This window comes from Halichoeres trimaculatus, unplaced genomic scaffold (genome assembly GCF_033239565.1).
Source record: "Halichoeres trimaculatus isolate MK-OKI-2021-1 unplaced genomic scaffold, fHalTri1.1 fHalTri1_scaffold_6, whole genome shotgun sequence".
Lineage (NCBI taxonomy): Eukaryota > Metazoa > Chordata > Actinopteri > Labriformes > Labridae > Halichoeres > Halichoeres trimaculatus.
In genome coordinates this window covers 23,783,052-23,810,621 of record NW_027437184.1, presented here as the reverse complement: position 1 = coordinate 23,810,621, position 27,570 = coordinate 23,783,052, and the positions used below count along the sequence as shown (strand labels likewise).

At 41.1% G+C, this 27,570-nt stretch overlaps 1 protein-coding gene across 1 annotated transcript; it reads right to left on the bottom strand.

Moving 5' to 3' along the window:
* Positions 1-38: 38 nt before the first annotated feature.
* On the bottom strand, positions 39-27,240 carry LOC141791551 (protocadherin alpha-C2-like). Its single transcript, XM_074672110.1, has 4 exons — positions 24,445-27,240; positions 21,019-21,077; positions 14,551-14,636; positions 39-4,343 (listed from the first exon to the last, which is right to left on the bottom strand). Exons 1-4 carry the CDS (start codon positions 26,980-26,982, stop codon positions 4,030-4,032), a joined length of 2,997 nt encoding a protein of 998 aa, XP_074528211.1. The 5' UTR covers positions 26,983-27,240; the 3' UTR covers positions 39-4,029.
* Between the last annotated feature and the right edge of the window lie 330 nt (positions 27,241-27,570).

Genomic DNA, 27,570 nt, shown 5'->3' with positions numbered 1-27,570 from the left:
TACTCAAAAACAAAAAAAAAATCAAGTCAAGACGCCGCTTGAATTGTAAGATATTTAAGAAAACTTTATTTGTGACTTATAAACAAAACACATTACCAGATTGATGAAATCATAAGAATCACTATTATCACCTTTACAATGATGAGCAGGTGTACAAAAAAAGTTATTAACAGATCTGCACAGTCTACTGGGAAGTGACTCAACACCACGCCCAGTGACTGAGGAACATTCACTATACACAAGCAGAGAGTACATCAACATTGTTTTTTTTCCACACATTTTTTTCTTTCTTCTTTTTTTTTATTCCTTTTCTTTTTTTTATTTTAAATCTACAGGGGAAGGGATAGATATGGAGGGTGAGTAAATGATTTGATTTTCACAATGGTGTTTGTTTGATCATCATTTCAAAGCTTAACACAACTTTAAGGACTGATTTTCTTACCTATGAAAATCATACGGGTAAAAACAAAACAAAAAAAGCATTTCATAGCATAACACAATAGCATTATGTATATCTAGAAGAGTAAAGTCATTTTTAACAGGATAAAAAATGTGATTCTTTTAGGTTTTTCCACAAATTACTGTTTCGCAATAGCGTATATTTTATGTATGTATGTATGTATAAGTGTGTGTATGTGTGGATGAGAGTGGGTTTTTACATGGGTGTGTATTGTCTTTGAGAATGTGTATCAGAGGTATATGTATTCCAATACGCATTTCCCAGTGGAAAAACATATCTATGTATATATAGTATCTATATATTATCTGTTTCCTTTTGCTTATAACATGCAAACAGCCACTTGGTGATCTGACAGCACAGAAGTACACCTGAAGGACGGAGGGGGCGGAGGGCTGAGGGGGAGGAGAGAGAATGTGTGCATGGGAGAGTTTGAGCTTTATAGCAGCACCTATATACCCCTAATGTGACAGGTAGGACGATGGTCTAAAAAAAAAAGGAACACTGAGGTGAGATTTTATGACACTTTACATCATGTTGATGCTGGTCCAATATCTACTAGCCTTACTCTACCGCACCAGACCTGGGCTTTACACTGTCAGGGCCAAATACAGCTATTCATCTCAAACACCCATCACTTAAGTCATGAAGATCTCAGAACTGGTCCGCTCTCATCTGATGACCATTCAGTCCCTCAGGGGCAGCGGCTAATCTTTCAAGGCTTCCTGTGTTGCTAGTGGTTATTCAATTTGTGGGCCAAGACCTCTTCCTCTTTTTTTTTCTTCTTCCCTTTGGTTGTTGCTAACAGTCTGACTCGCTACATTTGATGCAAAATTGCGTCTACACTTACATCAAATTGTAGTAAACAGTAGTCAACAGTAGCATACGACATCAGGGATTTTACTGTGGTTGATTCGGTCTGCCTCTTTTGCTTCCTTTGGAGACGTTTTCCTGCTGGATGAAAGTCAAGTGGACAACACCTACCACCAAACTGAAACCAAGATCCCAGCACTAGAAATCTTTCCTCACCCCCAGATTCTGAAGAAGTCTTTCTGTCCTTCGCTACAACTGCAAGATTTTCTCATCATGATTTCTCATGTTTCCATCCAGCAAAAAAAGCAAACTGTTAATATCAAACTCTGTTGACGTTTGCACCTTTTGCTGGTCATGTCTTCTCTATCAATTCAACACTCTCAGCTGCAAAACCAACAGCACGATCCATCTCCAGCAGGTCTTTCCCTTTCCCCACCAACCTACAACCTCTTCTCACTGCAGCCTTACTTATTTTCATACTGTCTTCAGTTGGCCCAAGTCTATCAGTCATCACGAATAACTCACACACGCACACTCACACACACAGAAACAACCACAATACCTCTGCTCGTGCTAAACAGGACTGGCTTGCCATATTAACCCTGCACTAGTTTCTTTATCATCTACGTTGGAGCGACATGATATTGTACAATGGCTGCTATCTTCCCATCTCCTCATCTTGTATCATTATATTCACCACAGCGTTGTCTCACTTCTCACTTAACTGTCAGACATCGCCACGATGCAAAGCATACATCTAATCCTAGAAATGACAGAGCTGTCAACATTGAGCAATCAAGAGAGACGCGCTTTACCTAACAAAAGATGTATGTGTGTGTGTGTGCGTATGTGTAACTGTCTGTGTGTTAATATGCAAATACACAAATGTTTCCGTGTTACGACGGCACAGTTCATTGAAGGAGAGTTATTTGAAAAGTTGTCATCTGCGACTGTGTTGACTTAAAGAAGCAGGACTAGAGAGAGGAAACAGGCGGCGGGCAAAGCGAATCCTACAAGCGCTGAAGCAGTCGAGGCAGTGGTGCAAAGCTTGAAGAACAACTACTAAACATTCAGAGACAGAAGTAGAGGGGTCAGGCTTGAACAGAAATGAAGCAACAAGCAAGGTTCCTGCTTCCCTGCCATATAATACACTCCCAAAGTATGCACAGCACTGGCCTTCAGTCTTTCTATAAAGGAGGCGGGTATTATCTCTGTATATATTTGTGTGTGTGTGTGTGTTTGGATGTTACAGAGTGTGTGTGGTGTGTGTATGCAAGAGTCAGTGTTTATGTAGAATAACATGTGCGTCAGACTGGGTGAGACCCCGATGATCTGTGCCATGTAATCGAGACAGGGTCAGAGGTCGGTTGCATCAGCTGCACGTAGGTTCCCTATCTAAATCCAAAGTCAGAGCCACTGATCCGCATTCACGCATTGCTAAAACACAAGCGGTAGCACCACAAAACTTAACCATAAGTAACAACTAAATAGTTTAGCAAGCAATAAAACAGGTGCAAATGATATAGTCGCACAATTGCACTCACTAACAGTTAAAGCAGGATTATTTCTTCTTATTGTTTTTGCACACAGTGTATTTTTTTCTTTAGTGGTTTCATGTCATTTTGACACTTTAAGGACCAAAGAGCTGATTTTAAGATGTCCCAGCACGTTTTCTACCAGTTGATCTAGCTGATAGGAGGGGGTTTTAAGTTAAGCTAACTGGTAGAGAAAGGGCTGAAACAACCAAAAAACGATTACAGTCCCTAAAGAGTCAAACATGGATTTTATAAACCAATCATGTTATACGCCAATCTATTTACCTACAAATCCTTGCTGTCAACAGCCATCAGGAAAATGCCATAACTGACTGCTTACTCTTGATTTTTTTAACATTATAACTAGTTTCAGCCAAACAGTCCCCCACAAAGTACAATCAAATTAAGTAACCCCAAATCAACCAACAGTTATGAAGCCTTTACTTTAAACCTTAATATGGGAACAAACTTGCGCATAGCTGGTGCAACCCAGTTCAGGTCCCCCGTCTCTACAATGTGCCATATTACACTGAAACAGAGCTCTTTACTAGAGGGTGGTCCAGCTACCTTAATCATCTAAAGGTATTAATCTCATGGTTCATATACTGTATGTTGTTACTTTTTCATGTTTATTTCATTTTTTTATACAAAAGACCACATCATCTGATTTTCTACAAGGCCTCAGAAACTGGAAAAAAAAGCCTGTTTCATTTCATTGCGTTTGGCTTTGACTTCACCTGTAAGTAGGCATGTTAAAAAGGGGAGGGGGCTGCATAAAGACAGAGATGCCAACTCGGGCAGCCTCAGCTGACAATGGTCAGATACAAATAGCACACCTTTTCAGGTGTTTATATTTTATTATACAAAGTAGGGGCAGCAAATCACAGAATCTAATCCGGTAAAATTGTATGTGTTTAATTTGGTCCAGCCTTTAGATGAAGTCGGTTTGCTAGGAGCATTTGTTTTCCATAAACTGTTGACTTTTATTGGCCAAAGTTATGGGCCGAATGAGCCAAGAAAGAGAAAGAATCTATTGTTATAGCAAGTTTGCATGAGTAGGGAGCCCAGCCTGGTCTAATGAGGGTTTGGCCACTGTACAATGTCTATGCAAATATAATGCAAGCAGGCTCCCTCAGTTCAACAATATGCATTTGGCTTTTTGTTCTGGCTCTGTTTCTAGTTTTGATGTTCTGTTGGTAGCTCTGCTCTGTCACCCCTTCTCCTCTACTCATCCCCCCCATCATCTTTTCCTTTCTCCTTCTTGTCCTTCTTGTCCTTCTTCTTCTTTTTCTTCTTTTTAGCCTCGTCCTTTTTGCCGAAGCTTATGAAGTCTCCTTTGTCGTCCACAGGGCCTGCGTCGTGGCGGATAGAGATGATGGCTGGGGATCCAGGGATGATGAAGGCTTCAGGGGGAATCTCTCCAGGCTTCAGGGGCTGAGGAGGGCCATAGCCCTGTTGGGCGCCATATCTGAATTGCCAGCTGTTGCAGTTAACTCCGGCGCCCACAGGGGGTGACAGCTCTCCACCGCCCTCTCCATCTGAAGGTGTGAAGAAGAAAGAGAAAGAAAAAGAAAACGTGAGAACCCTGGCCACCAAAAGGCTGATTCCATATTTTTGGAGGTAGGTTAACAAGCTTCAGTAATCAAAACCTATTTCATGCTGTAAAATCTGAGCTACGGCCAGCAGCTAGTTAGCTTTACTTATACAAACCCAGAAATCAAGGTAAAACACATGGTGTGACATTGTGCAAAGGAAAAGAAAACTAAGTTACCACAAACTCATTAATTTCAATCAATTCACACTAAAAATACAGAAATTATATGTCTGACTTGAGGACAAAGGAAAAGAGATAAAACGATGATAGTGCCCGTCCACCTATTCATCAGCTGCAGTACAGACAATGAACCCCATCTCCTTAATGCTGACCGATGGGACATATTCAGATGATACATTTTTCTGTAACGTGGTGTTCATTATAAATAGGAAGTATTGTGCTTATGCTTAGAATCTATACCCTCCCTAGGATACCTCCTTAGTTGCTTTACATAATTTACATTTTCAAAAATCTCTAATGCCTCACACTGGTGTTTTCGAGAACTCTTATTTCAGTCTCTCTTTGCAACACATGGTTTCAGCTGCTGTCTCTTTAAGGCTCTCAAACCCTCCACAAACCCTAGAGACCAGTCAGGCCAGAGCTGTGGGCAGACCTTGGTGTTTGAGGCCCATTCCTTTAATGTGTCATGGACCAGTTTAGAGATCCTTATGTGATAACTCCATCATATCAGCAAGTCTTGAAGATCCCATGCTGATCTTTGCTCATTTTCAGAATGGACTGTTTTGAGCAGTTTACAGGCATATTCACATGTTGCAGAAATCCATGAATCTGTTTAATAAAATTTGCACACATTTAGTGCAGACTTTGTATCCATGCTTAAAATAAGGGAAAACATGAAAACACCTCTTTAATGTTAGCTCTAGTGCCAGTTGTAGTCTACTTGCTGGTTTAATTTGTTAATTTACTTTCCAGAGACATCCTGTTTTTATCTATTTTAAGACTTTATTCATACATATCTGTTGGGAAATGTGGTTCCTACACTGCAGAGTAGAGAAGAAAAAGCTGATATAACACTATGAACACTAACACTGCAGTCTTATTTCAATTTGCTAAAACTGAGAGTGTCTGTTTTGGAATCAAATACTAGACTGTACTGACCTTATCGTTCAGGTTTGCTTAAATTGTTTTGGGATTTTGGCTTCACTTGTAAAACCAGGGAGTTTGAAGATTAATCATATGTTTTAATATTAGGGATGGGTACCTTTCACAATTGAAACAATACGGTACCGATTGCCAGGTACTGGGAATTGGTATCGGTACTCAATTTCCGGTACTTTTGTGTGTTTATGTGGTGAAAAATATCAATTTGTTCAATAATAAAATGTTAATTCTTTTCAATTTAACATGTTTATTCTTCAGTATGTAAGCTTGTAATGCTGTGTTTATGTCCAGTTTGAAAAATCACCTACTCTTCCACTTACTCACAGTCACAAGAATGCAGTTAGGTACCTAAACATGGTACCTTTTGGTTTTACATGATTGGTACCCAGTACTTTTGACAGAATCTGGTCGGTACCTATAGAAGTACCTGATTCGGTACCCATCCCTACTTAATATACAGTCAGTGGTGGGATGACTTTTGGCGTGGGGGTCAGACGATCATAAAAAAAAATTGTGAAGAAACTGAGAAAAACGTAAAATGTCAAAAGGTCAGTTTCACACTTATGTACAAATTTGATCTTAAGAGCAAAATTATGTTAGCCATTGAAGTCAGATTCTGTTTCCTTTAAGTGAAATAATTAAACTCCAGTGTTTAGTAGACTTCCTATAAAAATGTGCTGATATGCTGCAGACGCTTCACTCTCTCTAAATTTGAGATACTTCCCTCTCTGTGGTCTGTCCACTGTTCCACTGACTTGTTTTCTCGGCCAGAGGTCATCTCTCTTAGAGCACCATTCATTATCATCATGTGTCACAAATGTTTTTATTTGTATTTGGTAACTGAGCATGTTGCAAGTGTGTTCCAGCGAAGTCCTCTCCAGACTTAGATTGGTTTGACTTGAACGCTAAAGAGGGGTAATACTGCAACATTTGCGTTGTTTTTCGCATCCTCTGAAAGGACAAAATGTTCCACTGTGTAAACAGAGATGTCTAGGAACACATTTAAGATTTTAACATTGCTGGCTTGCCAGTTGAGCTCAGTGATTAAATAGCACACTCATGTGCAGAGGCTACAGCGCCTCAAAGCTCCGAAGTTGAACTCTGACCCTCAGCCCTCTGCCGCCTGTCATCCCCCACTCTCTTATCCCTGTTTTCAACTCTATCTGCTGTCCTACCCGCACATTAAGGGCATGGAAAGCCCAAATGTTCTCTTAAAAAATTCATAATCATATTAATGTCAGAGGGGATTTTTTTTTAAAGTTTAACAGTCCCCTTTGGTGAGTAGGCTGAACGTTTACTGGCATAAAAATAAAACTCATCTATTCATCCCTGGCATTCCTCAGAGGTAGAATTCCTCCTTATCGTTTGGAAAGTGAAATATCTTAAAAATAACTGTCCAGCTTGTCGTTCTGTCCTTTAGACTTTTCCAAGCTGTCTGTGAGATGCTCATAAAATCTGACATGAGAGGACCAACAGAAATCAAGCAAAAGCGAGCAGTGCGCTAGCCTGACAATGCAGTGATAGCCACAGGGAGTGGATATTTTCAGGACAGCGAGACCAGATTCAGCTGAGACCACAGGAGGGAACACTGGAAGGGACTAACCTTCAAACCATGGGGATGTTTAACTCAGCAGTGGGATTTTCTATTCGTATCTGTATTTGGATGATGGCAGCGGCTTAATCCGGCTCTCATAGGAGTGCCACAGACAGGGAAATCAACCTTGGTGCTCAAGCAGGGATGTGACACAGAAAAAGACCCAAAACAGCGAGACAGAATAAGAAACTGATAAATAAAAAATCATCTGGTGAAGTGAAATCAAGACAAAGCGAGGTCAAAAGGTTAAAGATGCCAGAATGAAAAGAGCGAGGATGTCAGATGAGACGAGAAGGGAGAGGGAGGCGGTAAGAAAGATGGGGGTGGGCGGGTTTTGCAGACACAGTGCTCTCAGGCCCACACCAGTTCCCTCTGCACTGACCTACTTTCAGTCTGGATTTTATTTAGATCAAACACAGGCCCATGCAAAAAGATTCTGTTTGATTTTTCTTTGTAGGCTATTTATGACATTGCTGAAGCTCTGAAATGGTTTCAAACACTGTCCCGATGGGAAGAGCACTATTTTGAAAATACACACTCCTCATACGCACTGGGTCCCTTTGAGTCTCAGAAACGAGCTCATGGAGTATGAGACTAATTTACTCGTAAAGAATATAATGAAAGCAGATATAATGGACACTTCCTCTCTGTCAAAGAGAGCACATTCCTGCACAGAGCACGCCTTCATGGAGCGCTGCAATATATTATTGAGCCTTGACTCTCTGAATATTGATCACACTGTATGTTAACTCATGCAAACAAATTGTGTGAAGCTGGTGGTTCTGAAAATAGCAGGGTTGGTCTGATATTTCGGCTCTAAAGAAGCAGACAAACCACACGATAGGAACGTCTGGACACAGTCCCACATAAATAATTTGTCTTCTACTTAAAAATAGAAGTGTTCATTTTTAAGTTACATGAAATAATTAGTAAGGGAAGGACCAGGATATCATAGAGACCATTGCAGACCATGACTATAGAGGAAATTCAGCTTCTTTTCTGTGTAGTATTTTTACATACCATAAAAAAGAAGCTAATTAACCTTTGCAAATTACCTTGTTTAGTGATCAGTCAGTGTCAGATATCATCTTCTTATCTCGACCTTAGTAAGCAGAGTAATTGCTTTAATGCTGTAATGCTGTAAGTCTGTTTCCAGGGATTATGACATTTGATGGTATGGTCTGTCTGTTTTTTTTTAATCCTGGTATTAAATCCAGGAACAGGATCTGGTGTTTGAAATAAGTCCCATTCAGTGGCTATCAGTGCTAAGGCAGGCAAGATTGCTCCCCCTGTGGAGGAGGACAAACATGCTTAAAATAAGCTGAAAGGACAGCCGGTGATTCAAAGGAGATGTGCAGGACTACCGTGAAGCAAGCAGAGAGCTTTGAGGGGAAAGAAACTGTAAAATGCACAGCCGAACACAAATGTGCCTCCATTTTATATAGGGGACAAACCATTTCGTGTTACCTGATGGTGCTGGTTAAATCTGACATCAGGCAGATGAGTTACGGAGTGCCATATCTGGACAGTAATGTAATTTAGGATGTTTTTTATTACCTTCGCCAACCATGTCATGTTTTTGGGAGTTTGTCTGTGAACAACATTACTCAAAAAGTAAGATCTGAAATGAAATTTTCAGGAAATGGTCAAAATGGGATTAGGAAGAAGTGATTAAATTTTTGAGGTGATCTGGTTCACCGTCTGGATCCAGGATTTTTTTAAGGGTTCTTTATCATTTTGAGATGGGGCTGTTTTCACCATATGTGTATATAACTCCACCATAAATGGTCAGATTGCTTTGCAAAACAAAGAGACAAGGTCACCATAATTTCTGCCAGATGTAAAAGAACGATCCAGATCCTGCAAATATTCTGGATATTGAGATCTGGAATAAATATGTACTGGGCCATCATAATTTTCAACACTGTAAGGTAACAAATTATCGTACAAATCTGCAACTGACACCAAATTGTAGCAGACAGTAGGTTGAAAAGGAGTATAACATTAAAGTAGGACTAAAGTGTTGTGTGATAATATACAATATGCTTGGCGGAGGTCTGCACTCTGAGTTCTTTTTTTACATTTAAGCCAGAGAATCAGTCTAAGAGACTGGGATCTATGAAAGAGACACTTGGTGTACATGATATTACTGAGTGGCCTATGTATTCTGTTTGTTTATGACATGCAATGCAGAGATCCAAGTCAGCAGACTCTGTTACACCCTTAGCATATTTTATCAAGCTGTAGCATTAGGACTCTGAGGTTCTTGGACTGGGTTTGCTGGTTGTAACTTGAAGCAGGATCAAAACTAAAGGAGTCTGTGCTTTTGAAGTTGTACAGTTTTACAGGTTCATATAGCAGATGCTTTTGTCCTAAGCAATGTACAACACAAGCAAGAATTTAGACAGAAGGAAAAATCAAGTTACAAAGTGATATAAGCTATTTGGCTGCAGGTGCTGCCATTAAGTGCAGGATTATTTTTGAATAACGTAGAATAATCCAGCCAACTAATCACAATCAATTGCTGCAACAATATACTTCAACCTTCAACAACATTCAGTAATTAGTGCTGAAAATTCACCAAGAGCTGAGTCTTTGACCTTCTGACTCATTCTACCCCTATGGACAAAGATGAGAAGGGTCAGCTTGAGTGCTTAGGTGTTCCATGAACAGATGAGTTTTCAGACATCTCTTAAAAGTAGAAAGGGCTAGAGCACAGATGGCCTAGTGGTTTAGGTCAGGCTTCATGGGATTTGCCCTCGTGCCCTATTTCCAGCACTGTCCACTGTCCTCTCTACTATCTGGTTAAAGGCATAAAAGCTCCAAAAATAACTTTAAAAAGAGTAAAAAGGGACTCTGTGGGTTGTATAGAGTTTGGTAATTCATGCCACCATTTGGGCACAACAGAGGAGAAGAGTCTGGCTAGAGATTTGGAGCCGCGCTGGACTGGGAGCACCAGGCGTCTTTCACAAGCAGAGCGCAGTGGACAAGAAGGTGTAGACCTGAAAAAAGGACCCCAGGTAGACAGGAGTAGTTCAAAGTTGTTGCTCTGAAATCTTTGAATATTCTGTTATTGGAATTAAGAGTGGTGGACACTGCTAACACTTTTTTAAAAGGAGCTGACGACCCATCTGTCCGTGTCTGCATTTAATGCAATCTATGTTTTGCCTCATAATCTTTTATTGTGCAGTACTTTGTGACCTCTGCTCTTGAGATGTGCTTTAATTACTTACTGATTTACTTAGGAAGGAAAACATAGATCCAGTATATATCAAATCATTTTTCCTAGACAAGCTTTCTGAATAAACCATTTGAGTCGAGGAGCTATGTTGACTTTTCATTTCAGTCAGTATCCTACAGAAAAAGATTAGCTTCTCTGATGTATCAACATTTTGTTGAGTTAATAAATACCCACATTTCCTTTTTGGGGGACAAAAATATGTATTTTGAATGATTTCTGCAAATATTAGGACACTACCATTGACACTGTGAAAAAAACAGTAGTGCAACATTTTGGAGAGGAACCTGGATACCATTATTTTACTCAGTAGATTTCAATGAGTAAAGCACAGTTTGGAGTATAATTAAGCAAAAGATACAATATTTTACTAAATACAAATAATATTAATGATGCAATGAGGGATATCCACTTTGTACATTAGGCACACACTTAATCCGTTAGATGTAACCAGTGAGTCTTGGATCCGTGTCCTGGACAACAGCAGCTATGTAATATTTGATACGTGTTACAGTGAAATGAACAAAACATTACGTGTACTGTGTTCAAAATGACAGAACTTGTAGAAGAGCTTCAAACTGAAACAATAATAACACTCACATTGGTACAGTTTTTGGCTGATATGCACCTTATGTGCCTTAAGCAGTTCATAAGCCTGTGACCAGCTGCATTAAAATGTCAAGTGACTGTGAAGCATCTAATCAAGTGCATATTGTCTCTGAGTCCTGGGACATCCCAAAGCTCTCTACACTGTCTGTGACAAATCCAAACCTCTGACATTGTTTAATTAGAATCCTGACCCAGGTATTAATCTGAGATCGTCCTGTGGGTGTGTGTTTGGAGTGAAAATGTATTCATAACTTGCACGTCATGTCACAACTTGGACGAATCTGCTGCTACTACGAGGAGCTTTACTGCCGTTTCTCTAACATGGAGGATTAATATGAACTCCGCTGTTGCTTCATATTAGCCCATATTTCAGAGGAAACAGGCGTTTGAGATGGATTATGGTGTAACATCTGGTAAGCAGGTCAGTGCGGCTGCTTGTGAGGAGGCTGCCCTGACACACGCTGTGGAGATGGAGGTGTTTGAAGCCGCGTTTTGTGTAACCTGCTGTCCTACATTTGAGAACAGGCTGTGTTATTTCCTGTGGAGTCCAGGACATACTTCCAATTCAGAATGACTCCCTGCGGAGGTTTGTAGCACATGCACAAATCTGAGAGTAGTGTATTTCTTTCATGAATATACGCGATGCATCACACACTCAGCTTTTAAACCAACCTGAATCCTTATTTTGTAACATCCCTCCCTCTGAAACACTTATTCTCCTCTCTTCATGCTTGCCCTCGTCGAGTCCCCCTACTCGTTTCCTTCTCTTTTTCCCATCTTTAAATCTCCAAATCAGAGATATGACTGGTTACCATGGAAACTGCCTTCACCCACTCCCCGCCGATGGAGGGTGCGGCTGCTGCAGCAATCTCTCAGTTAGACAGTGTTGCCAGGCAACAGGTCACATGGCGTTCCCTAGCAACAACACTACTGCAGGAACCTGCCAATCCTCTTAACCTTTCTCTTCCTCCATCCTCCCCCCACACCTCGCTCCTTTTCTCCATCCCTCCATCCTCCTGTACGTCTCCTTGGCTCTTCCTCCCCAAAACTGCTTCAAATGTTACCAGAACCTTCTCTTCCTTTTTCCTTTTAACCTTCCTCTCTCTCGTCTTGCAGATAACAGCCTCTCTTACCCCTCTGGCATCAGACAAATGTCTCCTCATCTGCAACATAGGTCACTTACATAAACACAGTTTTTTTTTAGGGTGCCGCATTTAGATGCATCCCAGCGTATCAGACGACTTCATCATGATAACAATTCGCTGCAGACAGGAAAATGTGTCACTGGAAAGACTCCACCTCTTCATGCATACTAAAGAGGATCAACCTGCAAACCAGTGCATGTCTGTGCCTCTGCACTGAGCCGTTCTAACAATCCTAATGCAACAATGCACCCCTAATAGGTCTGCAGTATGCTGTGCAGCCTGTTTAAAAGACAATATTTGAGTCTTTGCAGCTTGCCATCTGCTCTTAAAAACACACATTTTTCTGCAGCAAACTGGCACACAGATACAAGGGGGAGCAGTACAGCTTGTACCTTGAACAGTTCCCCAGCTTTCTAATTCCGCAGAGAGAAAAGCTGACTGGCAGGGAGACATATCCTGTCACTGACTCACAGGGTGAGAGACTGTGATGCTACACCCCTCACCCTCAAGTCTCTACCTATGTTTTAATTCCTGCAGACTGACAGAAAATCAATGATCAACAGACTGGCTGAGGGAACCAGGGACCAGCTCACAATGTTCCAAATGCTGTTTGGAAATCTTAGTTACCAAAATCTTCAGTAAAACTGACAGAAGCTGCTAGTCATTAGTCCAGAGCCAGTGTTTGCTCAGGTCATCTCAAAGGCCAGTTGTTTGTACATTTCCTATGTGTGGCGGCATATTTTCAGTGTGTACGCCCACTCAGGACATCTCATGTCTCATTAAAAAGCAGTTGCCTCTTAAAGTCTGCGGCTCTAACTGCTGCCAGCTGCTTTTATGGGAGGATACAGTTGTTTATCTGAGGCTCTGCACACGAGCCCCGGGCTTTTGGCACCTCAGCTAAGCTCTGTATGAACATTACCCTGGAATTCAAGATCATGTAGATATTGAAGGGACAGATCTGTCAAAATGCAGCCACATTTTTAAAGCCAGAGTTTAGCACACATGAATTGGTATTAAATACTATTAAAGTGTGGTTTTCCTTGTTTTCAAAGGAGGGGAAACAGTTTAACAGACTCATTTACCAAGTGTGGATAACTTTAGTACAGCTAGCACCCCCAGCCCTCTGTCCCCCTTGCAGGTCAGGGTCCACACACCTGTGCTGGTCACCATTACACCACTTAGAGGCACTTGTTTGACCAGACATGCCCAATTAACAACTTATTTACATCCTATGGATCAAAACACTGCCATTCAGAAACATACTATGCCTGCTTGTTTACATAAGGGTAGTAGAGCTTTGGCAGTAGCCATTAACTTGGACCTACAACCCTAGTTAGTGGTAGGTAGATAAAGAAATCTAAACGGCATACTAAGGTATAAGTTTTTCTCAAGTTGAATCACACATGAGTCAAACTGTTTTAAGAATAAACTTCTGTTTTTGTAACACACACAAAATGATTGATATGTGAGAGCCAAGAGATGCTGAGAGGTGGATTTTTTTTTAACCCAATCTTGGATAAAACGCTGCTGACCACCCATGCTCTTTGGGTTTTCAAGCTTAGCTTAGACAAATAGTAAGCCCCAACTTTATATTTAACATAGACATTAAAATTAAAGAAAATCTAATGTCTCTAATCTAATCTCTAACAGTAAATTGATGAAGTGCTTTCCCACCGTCACAACATTTCCTTCATGACTATCATTAAGAGACCAGTCAGTTAAATTAATTCTAAAGGTTATTATGTTACATATTTATATCATTTTTTATGTCTTTTTCTCTGGAACTTGGGATTATTCAAAACAGAGTATATATTCCACCGTCCTATTACAGATCTTATAACATTTTAAAAATTTAGCTTATCTAGTTGGATGATCATAGTCTTCCACTTTGCAATGGTTGGTAGTTGTTCTTTTGAGGAATTATTTTCATTTTCTAGTTTCTTTTAGCTATTAATCAGCACCTATGTCGTTTCCTGGGGGTGACAGGCTTCTGAGGAAGTAGAGGTCACAAGTGCAGATGAAAACCATGAACACTAATATCTTAGCTTCTAAACTTGTTATAATTTTATATTACATAATTTGTAACTAACCACTAATCTGATGTTCAAACACAAGTTTTAGTGGACAGGAACTTTGCCTTTAATCATCTGATATTTGAAAACCATATTGTGATTAATCAATGAAAAAGGTGTTTCATGTTAGTGTATATTAGCCTCCATTTTTCTTTGCAGCTGACCTAAAAACCCTCCTTTTGCTTATTGTCACAAGTTATATCCCTTAAATGTTTCTCGGTTCTTCTTGTTCAAATGCAGATATATATGTATTTAAAATAAAACAGGTAGGAGAATTGTTCTTTCCACAATCAGTTTTCTGTAATCTCCTCCTCAAAGAAGCTGTCAGAATCAGTGTTTTTTCATGAATTGCCTACTAGACTGTTACTCACCAGCAGCGCTGGACACCGTGGGCCAGTTCTGGACCAGCATGCCCTGAGCGCCCTGCATCACGGAGGCCTCCTCCATGTGGACTGAGCTGAAAGGTTGAACACATTAAGCACAGTCAGTGACACACTTCACATCAAATATTTATCCAGCCCTGAATCAAACACTGCCTCTTAATTAAAAAACACCACCCCCAGGTGTTCATTAGTTCCTTTATTGATTTCTTTTTGTAACAGACATTTTAGTTTCAAAACCTGAAATCAAAGCAAACAAAGAAAATAGTCTCAGTGTCAACACTAAAAGCAGATTTTTTGTTTGAGGCCTGGACAGGAGAAAATGTTTTCTTGCAGGGCAAAGAGGTCTTTTCCTGTAGTCTAACTGCCATTATTAACCCCTAATTATGATTTCAACTCTAAACAATCACCCTAATGTTGTATCATCATTCTTTAAAATAATTACATAATGCTTGTTTTCCTTAAAAACAGGAAGCCAAAGCTCAGTCAAAACTCAATAAATACACTTTTGACACACCCGAATGTGTTGCATTCAAAGACTCATGACAAACTAGAAGATTTCTGAATATCCATCTGCCTTGGCGAGTCTTATTAGCAGAAAAGAGATTTCAAAACATGGATATTTAGTTTTTACGCCCATGACTGTTCATTTGGCAGCAATATTTTACACCCACTTGTAAGAAAAACCAAATGTGAAGTTCATCACCTGGAAGTCGAAGCCTCCCGTCTGGTGTCCCTTGCTAAAACTATTTGCTGATTTTACAACGCGTTTCCAAGTATCATCTGATATATTAAGGGTGGCCATTTTGAAGGTGTCTAATATTTTCTGTAGGTTTCTTCCTGTGTAAAATATGATAAGCCTCTGAGCATTTTGATCCCTGTGAATTTAAACCTCAGTTTTTTTTCCCCTGTTGTACAAAGTTTTGGCCTCTTAATGCTGACTGCAGCAGCTTCACAGTGAAAGCCTTGTACAAGCAAATCACTTGAAGGCCTGTGAGAACGTTAAACCCACATTTTCTCTGCATTGTTGTTGCTGGATGTGCTTCAGAATCAGCAGGGAAAAACAACATCATGATAAAAAAGTCATTTCTGATGAATAAAAACAGATTGTGCTGAGGCCTCAACAAGAATTTATATTTTGACTCTTCTCATATTCTCATGGACTGACTCATATAAACTGCATCTCATAACTAGCAACAAAAACAGAACAGGCGTGTTTATTTTTCTATCTGTCCCTGTCCTCCGATGATATTCATTTACATTCAGCTGGCATGCATAACCCATTTAAAGTCATTAATTTTCTAAGTATTTTCAGCTGATCTTGTTGCAGAGTAATGATTTAGTAATGTGTGTAAAATGTAGGACTCAAAACACTCCAACTGGAAAGTATAAAAAATTCAGGCTACAAGCAAACCAAAGACTCTCTGATGGTAGCAAAGTTTTGCGAACCCACACACAACCCCCCATTGAAACCACATTATGTCTTGTATCCAGCTCTGTTTTAAAACAAATGACTTGGAACATGTTTTTAGTGAACTTTAGATGTGCTGGAATGCATTTTTTATTAACACTGGACGAAGCTAGGTCAGTTGAATTCACCCATTTTTTGCAGTCTTTTAGCTATGCTAACAAAACTGGCTGGTGTCAGTAACTTCATGTTTCACATAGAGCCTTGTTAGATATGTTAAGGATGTTGTATAGTGAGTATGTGTTCTGCTCACCCTCTTAGGGTTTAAATCTGCTGTAACAGCTGCTCAGCTCACGTTTTCCCTCTGTTGAATAGAAAGTTACTGCCACCAGCAAATAATGCCAGCTTAGCTGAAAGAGTGGGAATAACAAAATCGGTAGCAAGACTATGACCAAAGTTTCAGCTATTTTGGAAGGATTCCTTCCCTTTAACAAACCATAGTATCCTACTCTTGTGAGTGAATTTACTGGTTGATTGAATTATTTGAATGATTGTATTTCTTCTGTTTGAGCTGTATGCCAATTAACAGCAAACTGTAGTCTTCTTATAAAGTGCTGGTTTAGCTGTAATTAGCAGAAAAAAAGGTGAATTTTTCCATTATTGGTTATGTAAGGTGAACAGGACCTCATAAACCAGTGTCACACCTGATTTTCTACCCATTCATTGTCAGAATCAGTGACACTTTCTGTTTCACAGTCCTTAAAGGTCCCATATTCTGCTCCTTTTCTGCAGTTTAATATGGATCATTGATGTCTTCATGAAATGGTAGTAACATGTTTTGGTCCAAAAAGCCAATAAATCAAGCACAGCAGTATTGTTTCCAGGCTCTCATAGCCCCTCTGTTCAGAACGGTCTGATTTAGTGGGCGTGACCTTCATAAGTAAATGAGTCACTAGGAGCTGGCAAATTTCCTTGATAAATAAACTCTAGCCACTGAGTCTTGTCTTCTTCCGAGATGGGAAGCTTGTGCATGGAACTATGTGGCTGTTTACAGCCAAAAACAGAGCGGTGATGGCTCTTCAACTTTGGCATTCTCCTCCCCGCTGCTGGAGAGATTTCTATCCAGTAGTGGGGAGGGGAGTGGGTGGGGAGGAGATTTGGGGGTATCTGCTCCGGTGGACCAATCAGGTCAGACTTGCTCCTGATTGGTCAAAAAAAGGGAATCGCTGTCGTCGGCAAATCCCCAAAATCCAAACAGCTCGTTTTAGATCAGGATTTTACATTCATAAGCACTACTAAGTACAGGTTTTGTCATTAAATATCACATTTTGTGGGCTGGGAGGAAAGCCAAAGACCCACAAATTTCACTAAAAGACTTAATAAAGTGATTTTTGCATAATATGGGAGCTTTAAACAACTGGCGGTAAGGGCAGACAGTGGTTTGCAGTAGTCTGAATAATCTTCAGGAGGAGAAATGTGAAAATACAAAAAAAAAAAAAGGCACACAGACAAACAACATGACTATGAGAAAAGAATAAGCTAGAACAACTGCATTAATCATGAGCAAAGAAAACAATCACCCACAGAACAAGAAAACAACTGTAAAAGATAACTTCTGCAAACCCAAACCAAATGATGGGATAAGATAGAAAAGCAGACACTAAACTTATTGTGTAGGTCAGAAAGGAGCCTACAGTAGTTTCATATCAGGGAGAACCATTAAGATTACTCTAGCTAAGAGAGTCTGACCTTGACTCTGATACCTGATACCAGAAAGATGGATGAGGAGAGGGAGGGATGTCTGCATCAGTTTTTCCTCATTTTGGGAGATCTGGGTGGAGGTTCTGTGAAGCTGCACTGGGATGCCTGGAGCTCATTAACTCTTTAGCTAATAGAGTTCATCAACTTTCTACTTCCTTTCTACTCTACTTTCTACTTTATTCTCTGAGGCTGTCACTGGGCAGCTGTACTGCTACATGTGCAGCCAAACTCAAGTCTGTTGCATGGAGATGCCACAATTAACAGAGCAGGAGGAAACCTGCAAGTTCAAAGCATCTAATGCTTCTACCACTGGAGCTCTTGCTCAGGAATCTTGTGCCTGACATCCTTTTGACGACTCCTCTATCCCCACAATGCATTTTTCATCTCCTGTGACAGAGTCCAGAATGGACTAGATGTAAATCTCTTATACTGCTCTCTGTTGTTAAACTTTTCTCGAGCAATGCATTACGCCCAAGGCCCCATAACTTCAGTTTATTGTTCTGCAGCTCCTGTGGTTGTAAGAGAAGTAAACACCAACAATGTAGTCAGAGCCTGGCACATGGTAGCTGGTCTTTAGCTGAATAACGCCACTTTAATCCACTTTTTGTAAAAAGTGTTTAGAAACAGTAGACATGAGGAGGAAATGGTTGTTAATTCTAACATTTATTGTTGTGGTGTAATTTCTCACTGATTCAATGACTACTTCTCTCTTTATCAATAATAAAGCTGTTCCTCTTAGCGCTCCCTACAGGCCTCGAGCACTTCTGTTACAGCGTTTGGATTTGGATCACTTTTTTTTTTTCCTGGTTCGGTGTGTTTTGGATTACAATAAATGCAGTTGGTTCAGCTTTTTGGAGCACTTTTTCCATTTGGGGTGCATGTTTGCTGTTGCATTTGCTTTGGAGTTTCGAAGTTGCATCATTTCTGCCCTTGCAGCATGTTTCTTCAAATGAAGATTATTCAAGCTTTACGAGCTACGGTGTTAAGCACTGCTGTAAAGTGCTGACCTAATGCCTCATCTTCAGTTTTGAGGAATTCTGTGTCCTAAATTTACAGTTGTTGGGTCCTCATACTCCCCTGCCTTCATTAATACAGAGCACTGGTCAACCAGGATCAGGAATGGAATTCACAGACTTCCTTAAAAAAATAAAATAAAATAATAATAAAAAAAACACTCTGAAAATAATCACACTACTTGTTCTTTTTTAGTATTATTGTTTTTGATTTTAACTTAAATAGCTTGATTTTTGGATAATAAATCTGTTTTTAAACACTGACAACAAGCAGATTAAAGGAAATTATGTATAATTCAATTTTTACTAATAGCAATAATTAAGAAAATGTAAGGGACTGAACAGAAAGGTCCAACACCCTCCACCACATAAATAAATAATTAATAAATAAGTAAATAAATAAAATAAATAAAAATAATGATAATAATATAAAAGTGACTTGAAAATTTGACTGTGCAGAGTTTTCATGTCTTTGAAGTCATCTCCTTGAATTTAGAAAATATCATTTTACAGAAATAACTTTACGAAGTGAACACAGGCAGTTTCCGCCCCAGGCTTGGATATTACCTCCCATACATTCATAATGTATAGCCCTCACTCTATAGGAGACCCTCCCTGACTGGAGCCTCTGCAATGCAGCACACCCAGAATCTACCCTAAACCTGCAACACGTTTCTTTTTTTGAACAAAGACTTTTGTGGATCTAAAGTGCTTTGTGTGTATTTTGAGCTGCATGGGTTTTAAAGCATTTGCACAAGCAAAGGTGTTGCTTCAAAGAGTGAGACTTAGGATCAGTAGTTTCTTCCACTGACTGGCTACACCGGGAATGTGGGTCAGGACTGTTGGTCCTTGAGTTCTGTGTGCGTGTGCTGGGGCTAAGAGTTAATATGAGTCTATGAAGTGTGTCTCTGAGTGTTACAGGCTCTGCCATTCCAGAGATGGCAGCGGCAAATTGCGATGATGATTTATGTTAATCCATGTCATGTTACAGAGACTTGATGACATGATGCACATTATGATACCCTCCACACCATAGAAATTAACACTAATATCCAATCAAATCAAACTGAGACTGAGCAGAAGACTGCACAACAGAAGGGTAAGCAATGTAAGCATGACATTATGGAGATTCAGTGCAAATGACAAACATGTTGAGGTAAAACTCATTATTCCCTGATGTTCCAGCTGTCCTCCTTTCATATAAGCAAAACACTTCATTATCTTTCCATCCAACTTTTGCAAATAGATCATTAGAAAACTAAAAGTGACAGATGAAGACGCACAAAAAACTACCTTATTTACTTGTTTTCACATCCTCCTAATTTCAGTATGCCCTGATTAGCAGCGAACGTGTAGTGCTTCATTAATCTGACAAAGATAGGAGTACTCAAATGTTTTACTCACTTACACAAAATCTTAATTTATACCCTAGATACACTTTTAACCCAAATCGTAGAAACCTGCTCATTATTGTAGTGAGATGCCAATTTTAAACCCATTAACAAATTCTCCTCACAACATAATTAAGCCTTGCAGTTGTGCAATACTTGCCAAAATGTGTTAACTCACACACAGCATACACTTATATCAATCTCTAATTGGATTTGGTCAAGCAATGAGCCCTAATGACGCCGTATCTGCAAAAAAACAGAGTGCATGAAACTGCTTCAAGAGTGACTGGACCAAAATGTCCTCTGCTGTCTGTGTTCATGACTCCTCCCCTCATACCTGGACCAAACTGTGCAAACACACACAGAAAGGCTCACATATGTGCATGCTGGGTAGTCGTATGTGCAGACGCTGATGCATGCGTGCATCTGATAATCTGAGAAAGGTCATAGTCAGCTCATTTGTCCTTCACGCTTCCTGCTTAAAGACTGTAACTGGGGGAGGCGACGCTCAGAATGTAGATGACCTATATAGTGTTACACTGCAGAGGAGAGCTGTGCTCCAACTGATGGGAGCAGAAAAAGAAGGCTTTTCCCCAAAGGAGGAGGACAGGGGTTGGGGGTTCAGACAGATGCTGAAAGGACTCCAGTGCTCATCTCTAATCATGGCAGACTCTGATGTTGCAGTATGTTGTATTAAAGCTTTTAGTTTCTGATGCAGGTATCTGTGGGATGTCAGATGTCAATGCACATGTCAGTAGACACACGACACATGGCAGCTGGGGTTTAAGGAAAGGGTCGTGACAGGAAACAAGGAAGCAAGAGGAATGGGTGTTACTTTTTGCAGATGATCAAAGTTGCAAAAGAGTTAAAGATGGAAAGTGCTTACCTCTGCACCCCTGCCCTCAAAGATGCAGAATATCGCCAGTCAGCATTAGGGGCTTTCGGCTGAGCGAGCAAGAGGTAAAGAGAGAGAGAGGAGGGAGAGAAAGAGAAGGGGAAGAGAGAGAGAGAGTTTAGTTTGATCTCACACTGTGCAGATCCAGGCTGGGCCATGGGCTCATCAATTAATCATGATACACATCCCAGCTCTGGACGTGATAGGAACACTGCAATCATCACACACACACACACACACACACACACACACATACACATGCATATTGATATCCACCCACAGTCACAGACACAGAATGACTTTAAAAAGGGCATTAACCGAGCACCATATTGATGAGTTTTGGACCCTCTCACACCACGGCTCTATAAATGTGAGAGCTGGGCATGTGATGCCTTTTCTCTAAGTGCTCAGCTGTTTGTATAAACTGATGTGTGGACATGTTTGTCTGCTCCTGATGAACCTGCCTGGGCTGAGTGCTCGACACTCCCGGCAGACCTCTTGTATTTTATTGTCTTTCAAAACCAATATGCAGGAGCAATAATTGCAACGGAGGCTAAATCCTGGCCTGAAAACAATCTGACTGTAAGCTTTAGCATTTGAATTTTTAAAAAAAATCAAAAAGGCTACTCAAAACATCTCTTTTATTGTAAGCAAATGTTCTTGATTCTGATCAACAGTTTCTCTGAACCTATTAAATCAAATGACCAGTGTCTACAGTGTTTTTAATCTGTACTGGTTTATTGTTAAATTCAACATTGTTATTCATAACCATGTTTAAAATACAGGTATGCAGAATACTCCCATTTTAAATTTTCCAACTGATACCTGATTGGCTTGACTTGACCACTGTGTGATGTAACTGTAACTGCTAGCACCATTATATGATGTTAAAAGCTTCGAAACTGGTTCAACATTTGATTGGTTATGAGTTTCATGAACTACTAAATATCAGTATAGAATATTTGAAAAGCACGCATGACATTATCAGCATGTAAACAATGTCTGATTTGAATTTACTAAAAACTAAACACTAGCTTTTAATTCGGGATAGACCGATTATCGGGGCCAATATTTGGCTTTTTGGGGCATATCGGCATCAGCCTTTTTTTATAATCCAATGGCCGAAACCCATTCAAAACTGTGTTGTTTTGGCTCTGGTGCTTCTCTGCACAGAATTTCTCCCTGTCTACCCTATGGAAGCCCTAGATGGTCGTTTAAAATCAGTCATGTAAAACCAAATATAAAATTAATTCAACTGCATTAAATGCTTGTAAAAGGCAGCACAAACTCAATTTTATTGCAGTTGCAAAAAAATTGGAAAACTTTATTTACTGTAGAAAACTTTAGTTACTTATTGTTTTAAGTTTTCATTTACCTTTATAAAAATATGCTAATGAGCCTGGGAGCTGTTTAATAAACATATGCTTGAAGGCATTTAAGTGTTGTAGTTTGTATTGTTCAAAATTTTTTATGCCAATATTTTCACTTTGACGGCAAATGAATATCAGCTTCAAATATCGGCCTCCTTGCCTACTAATAATCAGTATCGGTATCGGCCCCCAAAAATTCACATTAGTCTATCTCTATTTTTAATAGCATTGGCTTTCTTATAGACATGGTTGCTAATATAACATGTCTGTTACATTATGCATTTTTATGTGAAGACAAGGCACCAAATTAGGCACAAAGTTCCTAATTTGATAATTGAATGGGTATATTTCTAAAAACTCTGTATAATACCTCAGCATTAGTGTCAACAGATGCAAAATTTAGAAGAACAGAAAATATTTAGACACAGACTTTGATCAACTATTAAAGGCTGCCTATTAACCTGTGTCAGTGGCTGGATTAAAACATTTGTGTTTTAAAAAGCTAAATTTATACTCCTCATGAGCTACAGATTCTTTGCCATGATCCCCCCTGACTCTTTTGTAGTCTTGTTCCTCCTCAGTAGTTACTGAGCACATGCACCGTGTTAAATGATGTAGAACATCTCTATGACAGCTCATGCTAAAATGTGTCAGCATCATGTGGGTTTTAACCTTGGACCATGGTAGCGCTGAATAACAAAAGCTGTTGCAAACCTGCACAGTAGTGGCAAGTGTTCCACATAAAGATGGCACATTATGTTCCTGCATCCAATTCAGGGGGGAGTATTTTCTGCTGGTAGACCCAGCCGCTTTGACTAAATCTAATTTGCCGGCTGAGGGACAGAGGCTGGAGGTTAATTTAATCTATATGGATACACTTGTCTTGGTACTGGAAGAGGTTGTCTTATAACTAATATTCTGGTGACTGGCAGCTGATAATAGAGATGATGCATCCTGTGTTAACCTCTAAACTGTGGGAGACCTGTTCTCAACAACCTGACGTGCACAGCGGTATTATTCCTGCAGCTGAACCACCAATCATGTTCCTCCATTTTGCTTCAAAGCAAAATACTCTACAAGAGTGAAGTCCAAACTCATCAAGTCCTTATACGTGACAGCTACAACGTGTAAGGGTGAGACAAGTGTTGCATGCATGGTGAGAGAAAAAGGCATGCAGGACTTCCAAATGGAAAAATGCAAAAAAGACAGAACAGCAACATCAGTGAGTTGTTACCTCTGCATTTCAGATATGATTTTATACAACACATCATGTAATTTGGGGCCTGTTTAAACTTGCTTTAGGAATTGGGTTTGATTGTATAAATACTTTGATGTCTGTGTGGCCATATTTTTAAAAGCAGCAAAGATTGTATCATTGCAGCATTTCACGCTTGTAATGCATTTATGCAGACCAACAGACCATGGCCTTTAGGACCCCCTTTCACAGGCAACATCAGCCACTCCTGCAGGGCCTTTGATCAAGTGAGTTAACCCCCAAGTGCTCCACTGTAATAGTTTTACTCACACACAGACACACTCACCCAACACACACGAGTCAAACCCGCTAGCACAGAGAATGAGCCAGTAGTGAAGACTGTATGACCTGTTCTTAATGCAGCTGTGATGACAACCCTCAAAGTGAAACACAAATCTCTGAATCATCAGAAATAACACAGGAGCCTGAAAAGCATCAGACCTGACACTAATGCAGAGTGAGTGCTGAGCTGGGCTGGGCTCAGCCACTGCACGGTACGAGTGGGAACTGAACAAAGAGAGATGAAGCCTGCAAGGATTCAATTCAGAGCAGGAGGGGATCAAACTTGGCGTAAAGGAAAATCTTTCCCCTGCGGCACCAAGAGAACACTGACAAAAATCATGACACTGCAACAATGCAAGCTGTGGAAATAAACATAAACCACGTCTCTTGTGCTCTTAAAAACATCCTCACTTGTCTGTAATAGTCCAAAATGTTAAAATCTATAAACATGATGAAACATGATCAACTAACAATGAGTAGAAAGGTAAAGATGAAAAATTAATGACACACCTCTGGGCAGAGTTGCATCGAGGCATCAGGCATACTCAGCCTGCGTACAAATCCACTTCCACTGGTGAAGAAGCGGTCAGCACCGCTGCCCCAGGTGCCACTGATGGGTCGTCCTGTGTTGTAGAACATGAACGTGTCACTGCCAGAGGTGGCGGTCAGACAGGTCTTGTAGCAGTAAGTCTTTGTGAGGGAACCATTCCCACGGACTTCAATGTAGTGTGGCTCAACTTTAAGGTCCCTCCGAAGCACCACATTATTATTAGGTTGTCCCCCGACTGCTCCTCCTGGCCCACCAGCACTTACGCTGCTGCTCCCGCCATCAGGAGGGGGCTTCTGTGACCCACAGCAAGGGGAGCAAGACCCAGGCTGGGAGCAGTAGGCATGACAACGGACGATGGCCAACACCACCACAGTGAGCAGGAATACAAAGGTGGTGGCGCTCAAAGCCACAATCAGGTAGAGGGTCACATTAGAGAAGAGCAGCGTGCTGTGGGGCTTGATGACCCTCTTGGGGTCAGGTGCTACTTTGGGTGGAGCCTCCATGACGGCTACATTGATGGTGGCAGTGGAGGAGAGGCCAGGCTGCCCATGGTCCTTCACAACAACAGTCAGAGTGAAGGAGGTGGAGTTGTCCTCCAAGATCCTTCTAGTGGTCCTGATCTCACCGGTGTGTTCATGCACTTTGAACAAGTCCAGGTCAGTGGCTGTCTCCAGCACATAAACCAGCCAGGCATTTGGACCTGCATCTGCATCATAGGCGACAACTTTGGTCACCAAGGCACCAGGCTCTGTGTTCTTTTGAATTGTTTCCAACGAGCGTGTCCCATTGCCGGGAGGGTTGACTATTAATGGTGCATGGTCATTCTGATCCATTACGTAGATGTAGACAGTGGCGACCCGGCTGAGTGGGGGAATGCCCCCATCTTGAGCTTTGACCTGGAAGTGAAACTCTCTCAGTGATTCATAGTCAAAGGCTCGCAGGGCGTAAGCCTCGCCTGTGTCGGCCTTCACAGACACATACGAGGTGACAGGGATGCCATGGTTGTTGTCATTGAGCACTGTGTAGGTGATGCGTGCGTTCTCTTTAATGTCTGCATCTTGAGCTTTCACAGTACACAAAGATGCCCCAGGGGCGTTGTTCTCTGTCGCATATACAGTGTAGGAGGTCTGCTCAAACCTCGGTGGGTTATCGTTCACATCAGCCACATCCACCTGTATGGTCTTCTGGGAGGAAAGGGGAGGGTTCCCTCCATCTGTGGCACTCAGAGTGACATTGTAGGCATCGGTGGTCTCGCGGTCCAGGAAGGCTGAGGTAACCAGAGTGTAGTAATTTCTGAATGACTTGATCTTGAAAGGAAGGCCTGCTGGGATCTCTAAGCTCACCTGCTTGTTAGCGCCAGAGTCTCTATCAGTCACGCTAATGAGGGCCACAACTGTGTCTGCACGGGCGTCCTCCCTCACAGGGCTTGACAGAGATGACAGCACTATCTGAGGGACGTTGTCATTCACATCCACCACCTCCACCACCACCTTGCAGTGTGCTGCCATCGCCCCAGGGCCCTTGTCCATCGCCTGGATGTACATCTCATAGGAGTTAGTCTCTTCGTAATCAACATTGCTCCTCACTCGTATCTCTCCAGTGTTGGTGTCCATGCTGAACATCTGCCTCACTCTTTCTGGAGTATAACTGCTGAAAGAATAATAAATCTCCCCATTGGTGCCCTCATCCAGATCAGTCGCATTCAGTTTAATGACCAGAGTGTCTTTGGGTGAATTTTCCAACAGTTTCACCTTGTACACTGAGCTGTCAAATGTGGGGATATTGTCATTTGTGTCCAGGACCCGGACATTGATTATAGCTGTGCCGGTTTTCTCCGGTGTCCCACCATCCACAGCGCTCAGAATTAATTGGTGGTAAGGCGTCTGTTCTCGATCAATGGGCTTCTTTAGCACCAGCTCGATGTGCTTTGTATTGAGGGAGGGTTTGTTGGACACCAGCGCGAAATGGTCGTTTGTGCTCAGCTGATACATGCGCACAGAATTGGACCCGATATCTGGGTCCTCCGCGTTCTCAATGGGGTAACGAGACCCTGGTAAAGCAGATTCTGTGATTTCTAGTTGGTACTCGTCTCTGGGGAACTGCGGCGCATTATCATTGGCGTCCACAATCTCCACCTCGACGTGGTGCACCTCAGTGGGGTTTTCAACCAGCACCTCCAGATTAATGAGGCAGGGGTTGGAGAGATCACACAAAGCCTCCCTGTCAATCCTCTCATTGACGAGTAACTTACCATTTTTGGAGTTGACAATCACGTAGCGTTTGCCGCTGTTGGAGGTTACCTTTATTTTTCGAGTGGCGAGCTTTCGAATATCCAGCCCCAAGTCATGCGCCAGATCACCGATGAGTGCCCCATTTTCCAGTTCTTCTGAGATAGAATAGCGTAACTGTCCAAACGAAAGGCCACAAAACAAGGAAAATATCACAAAATAAAAAGGCACATCTCTCCCTATACGGTTGCATATCCCCGCCACAGCCATTGCAAGCTCATAGGATCCGCAGACGGATTAAACGCAGCCTTCCGCCTTTTTAGCTTGCAGTATCTTGCCCAGCACCTCATTAAGGTGGGCTAACTGGTCTTCCGGTAATGAAACAGAAGCGGCTCATCCATTGTGTTACCCGGCAAAGGTGAATCCTCTCCAGCGCGCCCATATTTCCTTTGTCCGTGATGCGCTTTTTGTCTCCAGTGCGCGCTGCTGACGGGTGTGTTTCCCTGCCGCTGGAGCTGTGAGATCTGTCAAGAGTGAGAAAATTAAACAGAATGAAACCGGATAGAGAGTGAGTCTCCTTCAAAATAAGACAACAGCCTGTGTCACTTCTTGATTTCCTGTAGATTTAGTTCTCTGATTTAATGATAAAAAAGAACAACCACCGTATAATTTAAATAACAAACCATTATCTATATCTACATGCTTAAATGTAGACTTTTGATTCTTACTTTGTCAGGTCTTTCATCATTTCTTTGTTATTTTCTTGTTACAGACACTGAATGATTTAACTTTTTACGCAATGGATATTCTAAATAATGTAATAAGAACGTCTCTTTCTCTACAAGCTCTTACTTTACC

Coding starts and splice junctions, on each gene's coding strand:
- LOC141791551 (XM_074672110.1), bottom strand. CDS start 26,982: ATGGCTGTGGCGGGGATATGCAACCGTATAGGGAGAGATGTGCCTTTT. Junction 21,078..24,444: donor CGATGCAACTCTGCCCAGAG/GTGTGTCATTAA, acceptor TTGCTCGCTCAG/CCGAAAGCCCCTAATGCTGA. Junction 14,637..21,018: donor TTGAGGGCAGGGGTGCAGAG/GTAAGCACTTTC, acceptor TCAACCTTTCAG/CTCAGTCCACATGGAGGAGG.